The 18814-nt window shown below is 43.4% G+C and overlaps 1 protein-coding gene across 1 annotated transcript in view; it reads right to left on the minus strand.

Moving 5' to 3' along the window:
* The window catches only part of Iars2 (isoleucyl-tRNA synthetase 2, mitochondrial), a 40660-nt gene that overhangs the window by 14046 nt on the left and 7800 nt on the right, over nucleotides 1-18814 (minus strand). The window contains exons 5-14 of the mRNA XM_052737935.1: nucleotides 18640-18689; nucleotides 18448-18557; nucleotides 18276-18366; nucleotides 17671-17786; nucleotides 16444-16613; nucleotides 15125-15215; nucleotides 14428-14579; nucleotides 12869-13029; nucleotides 2028-2130; nucleotides 1388-1481 (exon numbers count right to left, since the gene is read on the minus strand). Of these exons, the coding sequence (XP_052593895.1) occupies nucleotides 1388-1481; nucleotides 2028-2130; nucleotides 12869-13029; nucleotides 14428-14579; nucleotides 15125-15215; nucleotides 16444-16613; nucleotides 17671-17786; nucleotides 18276-18366; nucleotides 18448-18557; nucleotides 18640-18689 (1138 nt within the window). The remainder of the gene's footprint in view (nucleotides 1-1387; nucleotides 1482-2027; nucleotides 2131-12868; nucleotides 13030-14427; nucleotides 14580-15124; nucleotides 15216-16443; nucleotides 16614-17670; nucleotides 17787-18275; nucleotides 18367-18447; nucleotides 18558-18639; nucleotides 18690-18814) is intronic.

Below are 18814 nucleotides of genomic sequence, written 5' to 3' on the forward strand. Positions count from 1 at the left end.
CCAAGTGCTGGGATTATAGGCCCAGACCACTAAGCTGTCTAAAAGTTCCCATTCTAATCTTAAATAGTATAGTTCTAAACAAAATTTCACCTTGAAAAAAAAAGAGCATGTTGGGAAATCATTGGACTAAAGATGTTACTTTAGTCCAAAGCTGAACTGCAGCAGACTGTGGTGTTTGGATGAGGACTGCCCCCAGAGGCTCATCTATTTGAAAGCTTAGTCACCAGGGAGTGGAACTCTTTGAAAGGATTGGAAGGATTAAGCGGTGTGGCCTTGTTGGAAGAAATGTGTCACTGGGGGTGGGATTGCCGGGCCCAGGTTCTCTCACAGCCTATAGATCAGGACGTAGCTCTTAGCTGCTGCTCTAGCATCTGCCTGCACGCCACCACACTTCCTGCCATGATAACGGACTAACCTCTGAAACTGTAAGCCAGCCCTAATTAAATGTTTTCTTTCCTAAGAGTTGCCTCGGTCATAATGTTTCTTCACAGCAAGAGAACAGTGATTAAGACCCAGACTCTCCCAAAGAAAGACAAAACAAATAGTAATCCATACAACACTTGTGGTCGGAGATCCTGGTAATATTTCTGTATTTTCAAAACTTTATTACTGCAGTTGTGCAGGTGTCTCACTGTGCATGCTCAGTGTCGTGTGACCTCAGAGGACAGCTCTTTAGAGACAGCGCTCTCTCTCCTCTACCTTTGCATGGGCTCCAGGAGTCAAGTTAGGGTAACCGGGCTTGTGTGGCAGGTACCTCTACCTGCTGAGCCATCTGGCCAGCCTTCAAATCTTAACTGGCAGCTGGGCGGTGGGGGTGCACGCTTTTAATCCCAGCACTCAGGAGGTAGAGGCAGTCGGATCTCTGTGAGTTCAAGGCCAGTGTGGTCTACAGAGTGAGTTCCAGGACAGGCTCCAAAGGCTACACAAAGAAACCCTGTCAGGGCTGGAGAGATGGCTCAGAGGTTAAGAGCACTGACTGCTCTTCCAGAGGTCCTGAGTTCAATTCCCAGCACCCACATGGTGGCTCACAACCATCTGTAATGAGATCTGGCACCCTCTTCTGTATACATAATAAATAAATCTTGAAAACCAAAAAAAAAAAGAAAAGGAAAAGAAAAAGAAAAACCTCAATTGGCTTTTACTCTAACTTTAGAAATTACCTGAGAGGAGCTAGCTGGACGACTCAGTGGGTGGAGCTCTCGCTGCTGTTCCAGAGGATCAGAGTTCGGTTCCCAGCACCCACATTGGGTGGCTAAGAACTGCCTCCAACTCCAGCTCCAGGGGATTCGGGGCCCTTTCACCCCCATGGGCACTTTCACTCACATCCCTACCAACATAGAGTCACACACAAACACACATAAGGAAAACTAATAAAAAAAGAAATTACCTGGAAGAACACAAGCCCACGAAGTTCCACTGTCAAACCAGATGTCCAAAATATCCTGCCCTGGCACGTACTCCAAAGCATCGGGACCACCCGCCTACGGAGACAGCAGAAGAGACTTGACCTTCACAGGCCACATCAGGACAGGAAATGTGAAATACAACGATTGCATTCACATTTTAAAACTAAACATTAAAATGACTTCGCAGTTGAATACAACGCCCCGCTGCAGCATGGAAAGTGGATGGCCACACGAGGACACAGTTACGGTGTAGCACCAATCACTTTGGCTTCAGCTCCAGTTAACTCCCAGGATGCTCTCTGACAGAGGACACCTTCAGGGGCGCTATGTCAGAGCTCACACAGCCCTGCTGCACCAACAGGAGAGACTTCTCTCGTGGTACCATCGGCTTAGTCACCCAGCCCAGACAACCGGGGCCCCGTGAGGTCACAAATACCCCACATCTTCTGCTGCTATGCTACAAGCTATGCTTCGACTACAAGTAAAACTGTTTACTTCTAAACTGCATCTGCTGCCGCTGCCTCTAACTCTGGAAAGCAAACTCGAAAGTTTTCCAATACAATCCTTTAAAATTCCTTTTACCTCCAAGAGTCACTCACATTTTCACCAAGGGCAATTTACCTGAGCTACAACATCCTCCGGAAGAAGCTGCGCAGGGGGGAGGGTCCACCAGACGTCACTGCCATGCTGCTCTACTAGCTTAGTAATGTGCTTGATGGTTTGGCTGTGGAGGAGAGAGGCGGGATCAGCAATGTATTATCATGTGAGTGACAGACGTTTGTCACTTACAGTCCCTCTTTCAGTAGGATCTTAAACCGCTGCTCAGTACAAATAAAATCACCCCTAAACAGGAAGACAAACGTCTCCTCACCTCCCTATTTCAGTCCATCTATTTCCCACCCAGGAACTACTGTCCTCATTTCCGGTAAATCAAGCTGGCACGTCAAGTCAGCTGGACGTGGCTCTTAGTGTGGCCTCACCGCCTCAGCACTGGTTATGCGATGCCAGACTGCCCACGCTCAGAGAGAAGCACGTCTCTAACTGCTCTACACAAATCCCTGCTCAGAAACTTCCAAGGGCCGCTTTGCCATGACTTGGTCCATCCCTCAGGCATAAGAGGAAGCCCATACTCCACTCGGACACCAAAAGCACACAGGGAGGTTCACAGTCCGACTCCCTCACTCAGATGGCCAAGACTTGAGAGACAAGCCAACCCGTTTGCTCAACCACAACGGAGCAGTTCCAGTGCCGTAACATCCCAGGCACTAGAGACGTCACAGCAGGTGAGAAACCAGACAGGCTTCTCCCCTAGTGGGACGAGATACTTTATTACTCTGCGGTGCTAGGGATCAAACTCAGGGCCCACACACGCTCCAGCCTCATTTGGGACTGCCCAGCTATGTAGCTGAGGCAAGCCTGGAGCTCACAGGCCTCCTGGCCTGGCCCCCAGTGCTGTCCTTCATTGTCATCCTTCCCTCCTGCTGACACCAGGGCCCCTTGAAGTGGCTGTGTTTAGACACACAACAACAGGCAGCAGCACGGACCCACAGCTCTGGGTGCACTGAGTGCTGGCTTCCTTACTACCTCACCATGTGACACTGGGAAGACTCTGACGTCAGGGTTCTCATTGCAAAACACAAATAACAGTACATCACTAAGAGACTTAATAGTGACCCAATAAATGAAATGCCTACAGCAACACTTGTCATTTTAACATATATTTAGTTTATATGTAAGAATTTAGACCAATGGTGGCACACTCCTTTAATCCCAGCACTTGGGAGACAGAGGCAGGCGGATCTCTGTGAGTTTGAGGCCAGCCTGGTCTACAGAACGAGTTCCAGGACAGCCAGGGCTACACAGAGAAACCCTGTCTGGAAAACACAAAAACATAAACAAAAACAAAAACTATAAAAATAAAAAAAAAGAGAGTTCAGATTGACTCTCTGAGATAAATTTGAATAGTTAATTTTATGTTAATTATCAAATCACGTACCTATATTAGGATCTAAGGTTTATTTTTATTTATATATTCGTGCGTTTGTGTATGTTTGTCTACTACATTTACATAGATGCTCTTGGATGCCAGCAGGCACTGGAGCCCCATGAGCTGGGTTCCCAGGCTGGCAGAGTTGATTCTCAGTGCCCACATTAGGCAGCTTCTGACAGAAGAGCAATGAGGGCTTTGGAAGAGCAGCAAGGGCTCTCAGCCCCTGAGCTATCTCTTCAGCGTCCATATCAGTGTTTAAAGACTAACATACACAGAGTGAACGCTGCCGTCGAAACAGCCCCTCCCTACCGCACTCCATTAGTTTAACTGACTGCAGGTCCACCACGGTTCCCGGGAATGGACAGAACAGTGGACAGCAAAAATCACTGAGTTCCGAATCTACACCGGCATATTATTAACTGTGCAGAGCAAAATGCCCAGAGTCTCCATCTCTGCTAAGTTACAGATTAATGAAGCTGCTGGTCAAAACTGTTCAGGAAGCAAAATCAGGGAGGTAATATAAGTTAACATGCTCTTGAACCTGAAATTTGAGATACCTCACAAAAGATTAAGGCAGGACTGAAGAGATGAGTCAGTGGTTAAGAGCACTTACTGCTCTTGCAGAGGACCCAGGTTCAGTTCCTAACCACAAGGCACTTCAGAACCAACTGTACTTCCATTTTAAGGGGATTCAACGCCCTCCTCTGGCCTCTGTGGGCACTAGGTACACATAAACACATGCAGGCAAAAGACCCAGACACATGAAACAAAATAATCTTAAAAAGGGAAAGAGAAGCCAGGCATGTGGCACACAGCTGTAATTCCAGCACTGAGAGGTAGACCTCTGTGAGTTCAAGGCCAGCCTGGTCTACAGAGTGAGACTATCTCAAAAAACAAAAGATAACTAAGGTGATACTTTGTGAAAGACTGAAAGTATAATGCTACCGAAGTCTAAGAATTTCCATACAACATGAACATAAAAACCTAACATTGGCACAGATCTGGATTGCCAGGCCATTCACCTAGATGGACTTTAACAGTGAAGATAAGCTTTCTGGATGACACCATAAAACTTTATGCAATAAATAACTAGTTATAAGACAGTAATACTTAGTTACATATTAGTCTTTTATATAGTTTGCACAGAACACTTTATCAGTTAAGAAAATATAAACACGTGGTAATAGAAAAATCTGAATAAATCCAATGTCCCAAAGAACAAAACAGAGACACAAGCAAAGTATATTCAAATATACACATAATTATAGTGGACATGCTGTTCATGCCAATTACATATTTTTCCCTTAAAAGAGTCAAGACTCTGGACAGCAGTGGCACATGCCTTGAATCTCAGCTCTCAGGAGACAGCCAGACAGATCTCTGTGAGTTCGAGGCCAGCCTGGTCTACAGAGCGAGATCCAGGACAGGCACCAAAAACTACACAGAGAAACCCTGTCTCAAATACCAAAAAAAAAAAAAAAAAAAAGAGTCAAGAGATGAGTGTCATCTGCCTTTTTATGTTACCATTAGATTGCCAAGTTTAGGCAAGCAATGAAAATTTTTAAATGTTTGGAATAAACAGATAAAAAGTAATATAAAAGTGAAAGTGAACTGTTCACATTTCATACTAACTTAACAAATCAGGCAAGGCTAATCTCATCAAATGAACACCATGGATTCTATTCTGTAAATAAGAACTCTTGACAGCTGACTGCCCCGTCCTGAGAGTTCATAAACCTTGAGCCTAATAAGTGACACAGTTGGAACTAGGCCGCTCAGGGCTGTCACCACTCCTTTGTCCTACCTCTGTCACACAAGCTCCTGGCTGAACTCACACCCTGTCCTCTGGAGCTGCTAGGCAATGGCAAAGAGCTCTGGCTGCCCAGGCAGGGGGGCCGGGAACTGAGGTTGAAGGCAGGGAAGGAGGGCGTCTCAGGAGATTAGTGTGTTGACAGAGCAAGCAGAGTCCAAAGCCCACACTCTATCTGGCTTGTTGGCGAACACCAAGAGTAAAATATGGTGTTTTTCTGAGCTTCAGTTTCTATGAAAAGCTGTAAAAAGATTAGGAACTTTTTTACTTTAAAAAAAAAAAAATCCCTTACTGAATAAAAATGAGTAGTCTTACATGCTGTATTTCACACCTATTTCATAACAACAAATTCAACTTAAATGAACTGTTTTTCTTAACTTTAACTATCAGATAACTCAATAATACTTTAAAATTATAGTTTAAGTGTTTACTTGACTACATTAAAGTACTTTGCTGAGTCTATAAATCAAAGGAAGAAATCAAGTTTGCTATCTGTATCTTATTAAGTCAACTATAAAACCCTAAGTTTAAACACATTAGACACCTGAATAAAGTTCCCTTGAACTGCAACATTCTCTTATAAACTAGTAAAAATTCACTTACATTAATAATACTAATAAGGAGACAGTACCCGTGTTTAACAGACGAGGAAACACAGCTGCTTTATTTAACTCTCTCCACTGCGCTGCCATCTCCTTCCTTTTTTGAGGTGTCACCATACAGATCAGGCTGGTCTCACAATCCTCCTGCCTCAGTCACCCAAACGCTAAGCGCTCTTGCATTTTACACGGTTCATCTGAAGGTCATGGAAGCCTTATTTTAGATTTCCAAGGTCTGGGGTCCCACGCCTGCTTGGTTTCATTTTCCTTTTACTTCAGTCATAGTTTTACAAATGGCACAACTACAAATGTAATCTCCATCAGTGAAAAACAATGTGCAATAATTTAAAAAACCCAGCTTCAAGCAGGGCATGGTGTGTGCGTCTGTCACCTCAGCTCCTCAGGAGGATGTGGCAGGGGGACTGAGTTCAAGGTCAGCGTGAGCTCCAAGGACTGACCAGGCAGCAGGCAAACAAAATACAGTCAAGGTAGGTGTGTAGATCAGTGGGAGAGCACTGGCCTAGCATGAGCATGGTCTAGGACCACAAATATACACATACATACATACACACAGACACTTCTTTCCCCCAAAATTGCCAAGTTAAACTCTATAATACCAAGAAAACAGCCTAGTTTTGCTCTTCATCCCAGGTTCTTAGGAACCTGAAAGCAAAGAAAACTGTTTCCAGTGCCCCCAGGGCGCTGTGGCGGCTGAGAAGGCAGGCCTCCCTGGAGGAGTGTGCTTCCCATCTCACTCAGTGCTCAGGAGCACTCACTGTGCCTCGCTAAGCCCCCTGCTCTGTATTCAGGTCTGTTCTGAGATTCTGGACAAACAAATGACTTACATTTAAAAAAAAAAATCATTTAAAAAAAAAATCAACTCTAGAATTAGAGAATAAAGGAAACCAAACAAGTACATATTAATATAAAATACCTATGTTTTTGGAGAGGCCATGTTGTATATACCAAATATATACAATTTTGTCAGTTAAAAAAGTTACTTAATTGAACTTTAAACTGAGATGTAATTTTTAAAAGTACACTAACAGAAGTCTTCCGTCTGAGCACATCGGAGTTCAAGAGCACAGCACTGCTGTCCCAGGAGAAGTTCCCCTTGCCATCCGCACCTTGCACAGACCAGCAAACTGGAGATCCCCACGCGTGTGCAGAGCTGAGCTACCCAGTCCATGTCTCAGGAAAACCCGGGTGGGAATGTGGCTCAGTAGTAGAGATTTACTTCCTACCAAACAAACAAAACCCACCCAGAAACAGCCACATACTGGACAGGTCTGGTCCCTGGGTTTTCCTTAAGTAGGACTTAGGCAAAGCTACCACCTCAAATGTCTTCGTGATCACCCCTCCACAGGGTGATTAAACTTCATCTGTGTGCATGTGTGTGTGATGCTGGGATTTGAGTGCTTGGCAAGGGCTTTAGTACTGAGCTATCCCCCAGCCCTATCTTTTTTCTAGATCATTACGCTCCTTGACAAACAGCTAAGCTGGACATCTTACATGGGTATCTTTGTACAGAATTCATTAGTCTTACTTAGAAGTAGAATTTTTTATAATGAATAATGAGAACATGAGACCATGATGATTTATAATGAGCTCATGCTTTCAAATATTTTAAAAGAATTTCTTAAGAATTCCCCTGTGATATTATTATGTTCTTTGGGGTGGGAATCTAAATTTGTCCTTGCAAATTCAAGCATTCTCTTTATTTTATTAACAGCATCCTATACTTGAACACACAGTTGACTTATGACCTAAAGATCAGTATAAATTACCGTTGATAAAAGTGGGTGAAACCACTTATCGCTATGTAATCTGTTTCCATTTTAAAGCTGTATTTCACGGAGCAATAAGTCAGACCGTAATAAACCTTTGTACTTGACTCAAAGGCCTTATCTGACACATTACGACGTGTCCCTGCTTTGGTTTCCATCAGGGAAAATTCAGACAGTGAGAGCAGTTCTGACAGCAGCCAATCACCGAGCTCTGCTCTCCCCTGCACGGGGCATATTTAGCTGGAGCGCCCGCACCGAGGGCTCCCAGGTAAGAGGAGCCCGCTGGCATCTCACTCTTTTCTGTTTTCTCTGTAAGCAGCAGGGACAGGACAAGAGCCGCACTGGAAGCTACCGGAAGAGTGAGGTAAGAGGTTAAGAGTTCCTATCTGTGTACTACATGTGACTAAGAACACGATGGAGCGTCAGAAAGAAGAGCCTGTTCTCCATTCGGTCCTACACTCAGCTGAAAAGGCAGCAGAAAATGATTTCAGATGCTTTCTTTACTTAACAAACATAAAGTCTGCAGGTCTCTAAAAGTCGGCTCCACGCTGCCTAAATCAACAGTGTTGGCGACAACACACGCCTGAAATAAGGAAAGAAACTTTATCAACAGTTCCTGTCTTCTCTAGGGGGCCAATGTTTCTGAATTTTATCCATTTTAGGTTAAAAAATATTTGTTTTTACTAACCAAAGAATAGAGTTCCACCTAAATTATACAGGAATTACATTACAGATTCAGAAAATGACCAATGTTATTAACATCAAAAGTAGAACTATTCTTGAGAAAAAGAAGCAAGTCGAAACTATAAATGAAATTAACATGTCAGAGTTCAAGTCCAGAGTTTGAAGTCTGCCAGTCTTTAAACTTACTTAGAACATGAATAAACCAAGGTTTTCTTCTGCAAAACAAGTATGCTTAGAGGTAATGTGAAGACTTTCGTCCAAGAAGCAGGAGAGGAAGACATGGTGCTGCAGCTCGCCCTGGGTCCCAGCTCTCAGGAAGCTGAGGCAGGACAGCAAGGTACAGGCTAGACCTTTGTCCCCAAACTGCCACCACACCCACCACCTACACACACGTCAGGAGGAGGCAGAGGGCTGGGCGTAGCTCCACAGTCTCCTGTAGAGTGCTTGCCCAGCATGCACCAAACTCCGGGTTCAGTCCTTAGAATCATACACATTAACTACGGTTTTAAAACAAAAGAAATCCTCCGACAAACGGAATGGAGTCATCACATGTAACAGCAACTCCATGTGGACTGTGGACTGATTTCCAGTGGAGATGCTGTTACTTTTGATGGCCACCAACTGGCTACAAACGTGGGAAAGGAAGAACAGAAATTTCTGGGTACTTGATCTCATTTGATTAAAAAAGAAAAATGATAACCTTCACTCTATTTTCTAACTAACAAATAATTAAGAATATAAACGTTTTAAAATTCAAGTGCTGTCAGCCTCGGTGCAGTGAGAAGGGGCTTGGACTTGCCTAGGCTCAGTGTGCTGGGCTTTGCTAACTCCCCATGGGAGACCTCGATTTGGGGGATGTGGGGATGCAGGGTGGCTTGGGAAAGAGGGCTGGGGGGTGGGAGGAGGGGGAGGGGGAATCTATGGATAGTATGTGGAGTAAGTAGAAAATTTCTTAATAAAGAAAAATGAAAAAAAAAAATTCAAGTGCTGTGTCACCAGAAAGACCCAACCACAGAAGACAATGCAAGTTCTCATCGTGAACTGGTGTACAGGAAAATGACCTATGAATTGACAGACAGTATGGCTGAGTATGTCTGTCATTCTGTAGGCCAATATTCTGTATGTCTCTGCTACTTAAAAACCACCAATTGACTGACACCTTCAAGCAGTTCTGCGGCAGATCACGGGAGAGTCTGTACACAGTAGGAAAACACTGCTCACGAAATAAACTGCAGACGATGCCAGTGTGGACCGTCTCTGTATGTCTGAAAAAGCTCACATCTATTTCTTTTAACTGATCTATTATTTTAAAAGTAAAAATGTAGCTAAATTGAACAGTCAGTTCCACCAGTTTGCTGAAGTCTGGGGTGCAGCTCAGTGGTAGAGTGTGTGCTGTTGAAGTTTGGGGGTGCAGCTCAGTGGTAGAGTGTATGGTATTGAATCTGGGGTGCAGCTCAGTGGTAGAGTATACGTTGTTGAAGTCTGGGGTGCAGCTCAGTGGTAGAGTGTATGGTGTTGAATCTGGGGTGCAGCTCAGTGGTAGAGTGTGTGCTGTTGAATCTGGGGTGCAGCTCAGTGGTAGAGTGTATGGTGTTGAAGTCTGGGGTGCAGCTCAGTGGTAGAGTGTGTGCTGTTGAATCTGGGGTGCAGCTCAGTGGTAGAGTGTATGTTGCTGAAGTCTGGGGGTGCAGCTCAGTGGTAGAGTATATGTTGTTGAAGTCTGGGAGTGCAGCTCAGTGGTAGAGTATATGTTGTTGAAGTCTGGGGTGCAGCTCAGTGGTAGAGTGTGTGCTGTTGAATCTGGGGTGCAGCTCAGTGGTAGAGTATATGTTGTTGAAGTCTGGGAGTGCAGCTCAGTGGTAGAGTATATGTTGTTGAAGTCTGGGAGTGCAGCTCAGTGGTAGAGTATATGTTGTTGAAGTCTGGGGGTGCAGCTCAGTGGTAGAGTGTGTGCTGTTGAATCTGGGGTGCAGCTCAGTGGTAGAGTATATGTTGTTGAAGTCTGGGGTGCAGCTCAGTGGTAGAGTATATGTTGTTGAAGTCTGGGAGTGCAGCTCAGTGGTAGAGTATATGTTGTTGAAGTCTGGGGTGCAGCTCAGTGGTAGAGTATATGTTGTTGAAGTCTGGGGTGCAGCTCAGTGGTAGAGCGTATGTTTAACATCTGAGAGAGCCTAGGTTCAATCATTCTCCTTCACCCAAAACAAAGAACAAATCTGCTCTGCTTTTTAATCTTAATAACATACATTCACCCCACCTCAATCACCCTAAGTTAACGCCTTAAAAGTCTTGTATTCTAGTAACAGGGCTGAGAAACAACAGTGACTTTCAAGTTACTTGTGGGAATTTGTCTCAACTACAATCACTTTCATTCTCCACAGAAGTATTAAGATAGTAGTGAAACGTAACTAACCAACTCTGTAAGAACCACACAGCAACAATACTCGGGCAAAGTCAAGCTAACGCTAACCTAAACAAGAATCAAACAGTCGGACAAAAATACTTCTGCCCACTCAGGAGTTTAAAATCCTTAATCTGTTATTCAAGATTCCTTACGGTCTGTCCCAGCCAGTCCTTAGTGAGTGGCTGCCTTTCTAACCCTCTCACAACCCCTGGAGCCAGTGTGGCTCCTATGCGCGTGTCCTGTGTACTGCTCACCCCGACTCCTGCAGAGCACTCTTCCCCACGCTCAGCTGAAATGCTACGTCCTCTGTGAATGAAGCGAGTGAGCAAACAGTCCTACATCTGTCCAAGGTAGAAGCTCTTGTTCTCTTCGAACAAGTGCCACAGGGCATGAGATCAAAATGAACAAGAACACGCACACAAAGGATATCAAAAGCTACACTATCATAAAAAGGAAAAAGCAAACTGTTAGGGCATAGAGTGGAGCTCAGCTGTAGGGCGCATGCAGGGCCTTGACACATTTCCCAGCACAAAATTATTAAAAACAGCAACAAGCCTATCCCTTATATGATCATAGGTGACTTTTTAAAAAGCAACTTAAATCAACATTTTTTAAAACTCCTAAAATATATGTACCAGGCTTTTTTTCTTTTGGGCCACCAACCAGCTCCCAAATCATGGAGACATGATTAGTTTTGAATGCTCGGCCTTAGCTTAGCTCTTTTCTGGCTAGCTCTTTTAAATTAACCTGTTTCTCTTTATCTTTTTTTAATCAGGGCTTTTTACTTTCTTTCTGTATATCTTACTTTCACTGCTTCTCATGTCTGCTGGCTGGCATCTGCCTGACTTCGCTCCCTCCCCCCACGTCTCCCTCATTTCCCCCTTCTCTTCCTCCTCTTCCTCCTCCCCTCCTCCTCCTCTTCTTCCTCTTTCTCTTGTTCCTCCTTCCCCTGGAGCCTATATTTCTCCTCCTATTTACTCTCTCTTCCTGCCAGCCCCGCCTATCCTTTTCCTGCCTAGCTATTGGATGTTTAGCTCTTTATTAGACCAATCAGGTGCCTTAGGCAGGCAAGGTGAAACAGATGCAACACATCTTTACATAATTAAACATGAATCCTTACATTATTAAACAAATGCAGCATAAACAAAAGTAACACACCTTTACAGTTAAAGTTATATTCTGCAGCATAAACAAATCTAACACATCTTTGCCTACTTAAATATTCCACAACAAATATGTGCATTCAGTAAGGTACTATTAAGAACATACAATCACAGTAACTATGAAAAGCAGACCATCTACAACATCACCAAGGAATCCCAAGAAGGGCTGCCCAGCGTGTGCCTACAGTCTCCCAAACACCCCATCACTTGTTGCCTCTGTCCCTCAAACTCCTCAGTAGATCCTCAACTAACAAACACTTAGCCAATGTCATTGATGCTATAGCATAATTTAGTAAAATCTCATTAATGAAACTAAAATTAAGTCAAAGCATTCTAAGAAAATGAAAACCTAGAATAAATTCCTAATAAAAATGATCAGCATTTCCCTTTCTACCTCTGTTAAAACAGCCATAAGCAGATGGGTGTGGAGGCAGGCGCACGCACGCACACACACACGCACACACACCCCGGGGATGGGAGAGAACAACAACAAAACAGCAACAATCTACAATTGCTGAGAGCTAGAACAGCACAGAAAGTACATCACCAGGTCATTAAAACGGGGAGCACATCACCTGCTGACTGCCTCGTTCTCGCTCTTCTCTCTCTCTACAGACTTTCTACTCTTGGCTTTAATTTATAATCCTATCCCGGTCCCCAGTCTTCCTGACTACTGGATCACTCAGCCTAGCAACGATATGACCTTCCCAGGAGAGCTGGAACATGCCTACAACCCCGGCTCTGGGGAGGGTAAGGCAGGACGACTACACCAGACTGACCAGAGCTCCATGGTGAGACAGAGGAAGGCAGAGGATGGTGGCACACACCTGTCACTCCAGCTGCTCAGAAGGCTGAGGAAGCACAATTACTTGGTCCTGGGCATCTGAGAGCAGCCTGGACTTCCTAGTCAAAGGCCATCTCAGAACCAGTGATTAAATGATTCAGTAACAAGCAATTCTTAATAGTACATACTATTTGTCCAAGAAAACGTAACTCTCTTTAAACAATCAACAACAGAAAAGAATTACCTGTTGATCAAATATTCGTCTTTTGTCTTATGATGAAAGACAGGGATTGGAACACCCCACGCTCTTTGCCTTGATATACACCAGTATGGCCGCCTGTCCAGCATGTCAACCATGCTATTCAGCGCTGCTCCGGGAATAAACTTCACTTTTTTTAACAACTCCTGAAATTCATTCATCATCAGGTTAAGTGGGAGAAACAGAACCAATTTTAAAAACTGCCCTGACTTCTCCTAATACCGCTCTTCCCTGAGTGTGTGTAGCCGTTCAGATCCCTCCACTCCCACCACAGGCAAATAACAGAAAAGCAAGACTTCAAAGTGAGGCAACAGAAACAATTTCACCACGGTCAAGAGCAGACACATGGACATATGGACTAACATACGGCTAGAATCCCAGCACTCAGGAGGCTAAGACAGGAGGACTGCCACAATTTTGAGGCTAGCCTGGCCTACATAGTGACAGCAAGAGGTACACAATGAAGTCTCAAAAAAATCATGTAAATAAGCAAACAACAAAATAGACTTACCCTTTATAGAAATGAAAAATAAAACAAAAAGTACTACATGTCACTTGCCCACTTTATACAAGTGTAAAAAATACAAACTTCTGCACATAGCTCTAACAAGGACCCTAATTATCAAGCCAATACACGAACTGGCTGCAAGCTGCCAAGAAGAACATCTGTGTATTCAACCTAGTTAAAATATATACATTTGAGCCTGTCATTCAGTAGAATCAAGCTGGTTTTGGAATATACATCAGTGCATGTAAAAGTATATACACCGCCAAGTGTATTAAATGGAAGAGCTTGAAATCTGCTAAATATTTGCAACACTAATTATAAAATTAGTTAATTTATAACAACATTTTAAAACAATTATGAGTGTGTGTGTTTGTGCATGTGCATACAATGCCTGCAGAGGCCAGAAGAGGGCATCAGAAGTCCTGGAGCTAGGGTTATAGGCAGTTGTGAGAAGCCTGAAGTGGGGGGCTGGGACCACACTCAGGTGCTCTGGAAGAGCAGCAAGTGCTCTAAATCGCTAGGCCATTTCTCTAGCCCCACGACAAATTTTTAAATGGACCAAAATTTTGTTTTGCTTCCTTCTTTTTAGCAGGCTTAATTTCAAGGCAATAGAGGACACAAAAACTTCACTAAATATATATTAGGTGGGATTGTGGCAGACAGGCCTGCCTTGAACTGGATGAAGAGTTACAGAACTCGGGTGCTAGGAGGTCACACAGCTGCTAACTGAGTTCTGCCCTCAGCCTATGCTGCTTTTAAGACACAGGACACAAAAGTGACCAGATGACTCACTCAACCCCTTTAAACCTTATTTTTACACATGTATAATGAAAGAATCAAGTATGGGATCTTTTCCTGCCTAAAAGTATTCAATTTTAGGAAAATAAACCATAAATCATAATAAATAATCATAAATCTTCTCTCGTGAAACCCCCATCCCAACCCCTCAACACACACACACACACACACACACACACACACACACCTTTTTACTGTGGGAATAACCAGCCCAACCCTCAGAGCAGGCCTTTCCTACCTTAGCCGTAGCCTTGATATCCGTGATGTTTACAAACCACTGCTTGCTGGCCCGAATCACCACAGGTTTCTTCGTTCTCCAGTCGCAGGGATAGCTGTGAACCACTTCTTCTTCTTTCAACAAATTCTTTGCCGTCTGAAGCATCTTTATAACTTAAAACAATTTCCCATTAGACATAACTTAAAAGCCTGAGGAGGAACTGGACCTGGGCAGAGGTGCCAATGAAAGTGGCCTGTCCCAGGTGTGGAAGGGACAGACACCAGCACCATAAACCTGAATCAGATTCCAAACTGCTCCACTCCTAAAGCCATGAAGACAGAAGGACAATTCGACACTGAAGGCCCTCCCCCCGGATCAGCTATCTGCAAAGCTTGCTGAAAGAGCAGGGGCTGTCTGATTCACAGGCATCATCTACCCCAAGCTTGATTTCTATCCCTTCACAAAGGCAGCGTGCTGACGATCTCTGGAGCACCTCCCCACCAAACGACCATCGCTGCCGCTGACTGTCTATATTTGCATAAACAACTGGATCAGATCTGAAACAAAAGACACTAGGTCCTAAGCTTCATTTTGAACCATATGGCTAACCAAATGAGGTTCACTGTGACTGGAAGTGTGGGGTCTGACTGAAGAGGTGAGGGGTCTTGCGACTGGTCCCTTCCAGAAACATACTGGGCTATCAACAGATGACACCTACCCACATCTGTTCCCTCTTCAAGTACAGCCTTGTTCTCAAGCTCAGGACCTGCAGCATCAGTGAAGACTCCATCTTCATTCACTAAACAGTCCTACAATGGACCATTTTGAACAGTTAAAGCATTGAGACACTTTACCTTATGGCAATCTATGGTAAAACAACATATTTAAAGCATCTCATTACAAAGTCTGCCTTATCTCTACTTTAGAAATCTGGGTATCTCTTCCTCAGTCAATAGATTCCTGAATTTTATATATTTAAACTACCAAAGACAAAATGTGTCACTAAAGTACATTCCTAAAGTTTAATAGTGAAAAGCACAAGTATTCTAAAACATTTTAAACTGGTCTCTCTCAGATCACTGGCCAAGTATACCATTCTTCGCCTGCGCCCTTCTTAACCAAATGGTAAAAGTTGCTAAGTAAAGTGTGTAAAACAAGCTTAGGAATTTGGAAAGGCAAAGCTTAACCACTGCCTCCAACTGCTTACTGCAATCTACTTGCCATTGTTCGGGGAGTGAGAGCACTGTGTCTATGTGACACAACACTCAGCATGGGTATCCTGGTTTGCTGAGACCACTGTGGAAAAAATGTGAACGGCAGGAAAGCAACAGGCAAGCAGAGCCAACTGCACCAACTACTCAGCTTCCTAGTGCAAATAAGAATCAGGCCTAGGCTACACTATCGGCTACTAAGTGTGCACAAGCAGTGTGTTTTGAAAAAAATGTACCTACCTCAATTACAAAATACTTTTTTGCTAAAAACTGTTAAGGATGATCTGAGCTGTTGAAAAAATGGTGCTGGCCCATCTGGTGGCTCACAACCATCTATAACTCCAGTCCAGGGAATCCAATGCCCTCTTCTGGCATCCAACGGTACTAGGTACACACATGGCACACAGACATACATACATGCAGGCAAAAAAAAATCCACACATGTGAAATAAATAATAATTAAAAAATTTGTCCTGGACTTGCTCAACACAGGGTTGCCCCAAACTTTCAATTAGTAAAAAACGCACATCTCAAAGCGCAGTCAAGTGACACAGAATTAAACATGGCCTGTGGATATTTTAAAAGTGCCCTCATGTAATAATGTGTATTCTTCAGGTCTAATTCTGTTCTGATTTTGTGCTAATTCTAGGAACTTTCTTAATTAGTATGGATTAATAATGTTTTAGGATACTGTATAAATGTAATCATTTCACAATTTAACTATGATGACAAAAATTGTTATTACCAAGAAGCAAAGATGTTAGTTAGGAGTACTCATTTTCAATCTGCAAGGTGAATAATTAAAAGGAAAAAAGAGGAATAGTACCATAGGGAGCTCGTGCTGAGATGCTACGCTGTAATCTTCCATACCGTGAGCTGGGGCTGTGTGAACCAATCCTGTTCCTTTGGCCAGAGTCACATGAGTGGCAGGTAAAAGAGGAGACCCTCTATCGGGAATTAAAGGGTGACTGCAAGTACCACCTTCCAGATCCACACCTGCAGGTTGAGAAAACCATTAAGAGGCCAGGTGGTGCATGCCTTCAATCCCAGCACTCGGGATCTCTGTGAGTTCGAGGCCAGCCTGGTCTACAGAGAGAGATCCAGGACAGGCACCAAAACTACACAGAGAAACCCTGTCTCAGAAAAAAAAAAAAAAAGAAAGAAAGAAAGAAAGAAAGAAAGGAAGGAAGGAAGGAAGGAAGGAAGGAAGGAAGGAAGGAAGGAAGAAAACCATTAAGAAGTGTTTTACACGAAGGGCTAGGCTATGGCTGAGTGGTAGAGCATTCTTTCTGTGTATGATATCCTGGCATCAACCCCCATCAAATCTTTTTTTTTTTTTTTCTGTGAGACAGGATCTCATAGAGCTCAGGCTCATCTCAGATTCACCATGCAGCTAGGGATGGCCTTAAAGGGAACACACTGGGTCCTCTAACTTACCTATTGCGCCATCGAGAACCAATGATCTTAGAAACTCCAGTTCCCTTCCTGCCCTTACGTCCCCCGTTTTATTGATAGGATTGTGTGTTTACCCTTCTAATCATCTTACACCTAAACTGATGAACATAAGGTTTTCTTCTGTAGCTAAGTGATCATTCAATTTTTAAAATTGTATTTACTGTAAGATTGCTTTTCAGCAAGAAACTCAAAAGACATAATCATCTCTAAGGATCGAAATTATTTTTAAATATTCTCAGACTTCCACAGTTATATAAAACCAGTCACTGCATTGAAGTTCCAATTATTACTCATAAAAGATTCCTCTGATAGAAGTATTGTCTTTGACAACAGGCATGATGGCCCATACCATTAATCCCAGCACTTGAGAGAAAGAGGCAGGCAGATCTCTGTGAGCTAGTTTGAGGCCAACCTGGTCTACATAGTAAGACTCTGAAATAAACAAGCAAACTACATATATTTCTTTATTTTTTTCCTCTAGAACCACAGATGTCATATCTGCTATAATTCACAATGGGGAATATCCAAGAAACTACTAAATGCCAATCAACCCAATATTTTAATGACTGATAGTTGGACAATGTCTATAAATCCTCACCTGAAAATGTTGAAATAACTTCAAATGTTGTTTCCAAGGTAGAAGCAACAGGTGATACTTTATCTTCAGCCAGTATGTAGACATCCCCAGAAGAGGAACATTTCACAACAGCATACCTGAAGATGAAATTCAGAATAAAGCCCCACCCACGATGAAGAAAGACATCCACAGTTAAACAGATGAACTTCAGAGTAAAGCTCCACCCACAACGAAGAAAGACATCCACAGGTAAACAGATGAACTTCAGAGTAAAGCCCCACCCACGACGAAGAAAAGACATCCACTGTTAAACAGATGAACTTCAGAGTAAAGCCCCACCCACAACGAAGAAAGACATCCACAGGTAAATGGCATCACTTTGGAAAAATCGACTCCCAGGTCAGAGAGTAGGTTTACGAAGCACTCCAGACTTCACATCTGTTTTACTTTCCCAGAACAGCTAAAAGGTCTTCACATAGATCATCATCTAGTCTAGAGTGCAGGGACAGCCACATAAACTTAACTAAGGGATAATTCACTAGATGTTAAAAGGGTCATGAGAGTGAAATAAATTTAACACAAATCTTATTTGTGGGTAAAATCAAAAGACATAACCAACCACCTACTTTGCTTCTGGCATATAGCAAACAGCCTGATTGGCAGGAATTGTCCAAGGCTGGGTGGTCCAGATTAAAAAGCTAACAGGGGATGAGCCATCTGAGGGAGGAAAGTTGTAAATATGTTAGCAACCGTAATAATTCCAGACCATTAACAAACTCAAGCTTTGGCTAAACCCACCTGTAAGAGATGCCAACTTGGGAGGAGGTTTCAACAGAGGGAATTTCACATAGACCGACCGGCTAACATGCTCAGGATCGTACTCAAGTTCTGCTTCGGCCAGCGCGGTCCTGAGATTTTAAAGTATCAATACATAAACATGTGGAAGCTTCACAAATGTTCCCCACCTTTTAATTACCAAAGAATACATACCTTGATGAGGGAGACCAATATACCGGTTTGTAAGATCGATAAACCAGGCCCTAGAAAAGACAAAGATAGGATACCTGTGCTGGTTATACTTTGTCAACTTGACATAAATCTGCAAAGAGGGAATATTAACTGAGAAAATGCCTCCTTCAGATTGGCCTCCAGGCAAGTCTATAAG

The sequence above is a fragment of the Peromyscus californicus genome, unplaced genomic scaffold (assembly GCF_007827085.1).
Source record: "Peromyscus californicus insignis strain IS unplaced genomic scaffold, ASM782708v3 Scaffold_14__1_contigs__length_90479793_seg_2, whole genome shotgun sequence".
Lineage (NCBI taxonomy): Eukaryota > Metazoa > Chordata > Mammalia > Rodentia > Cricetidae > Peromyscus > Peromyscus californicus.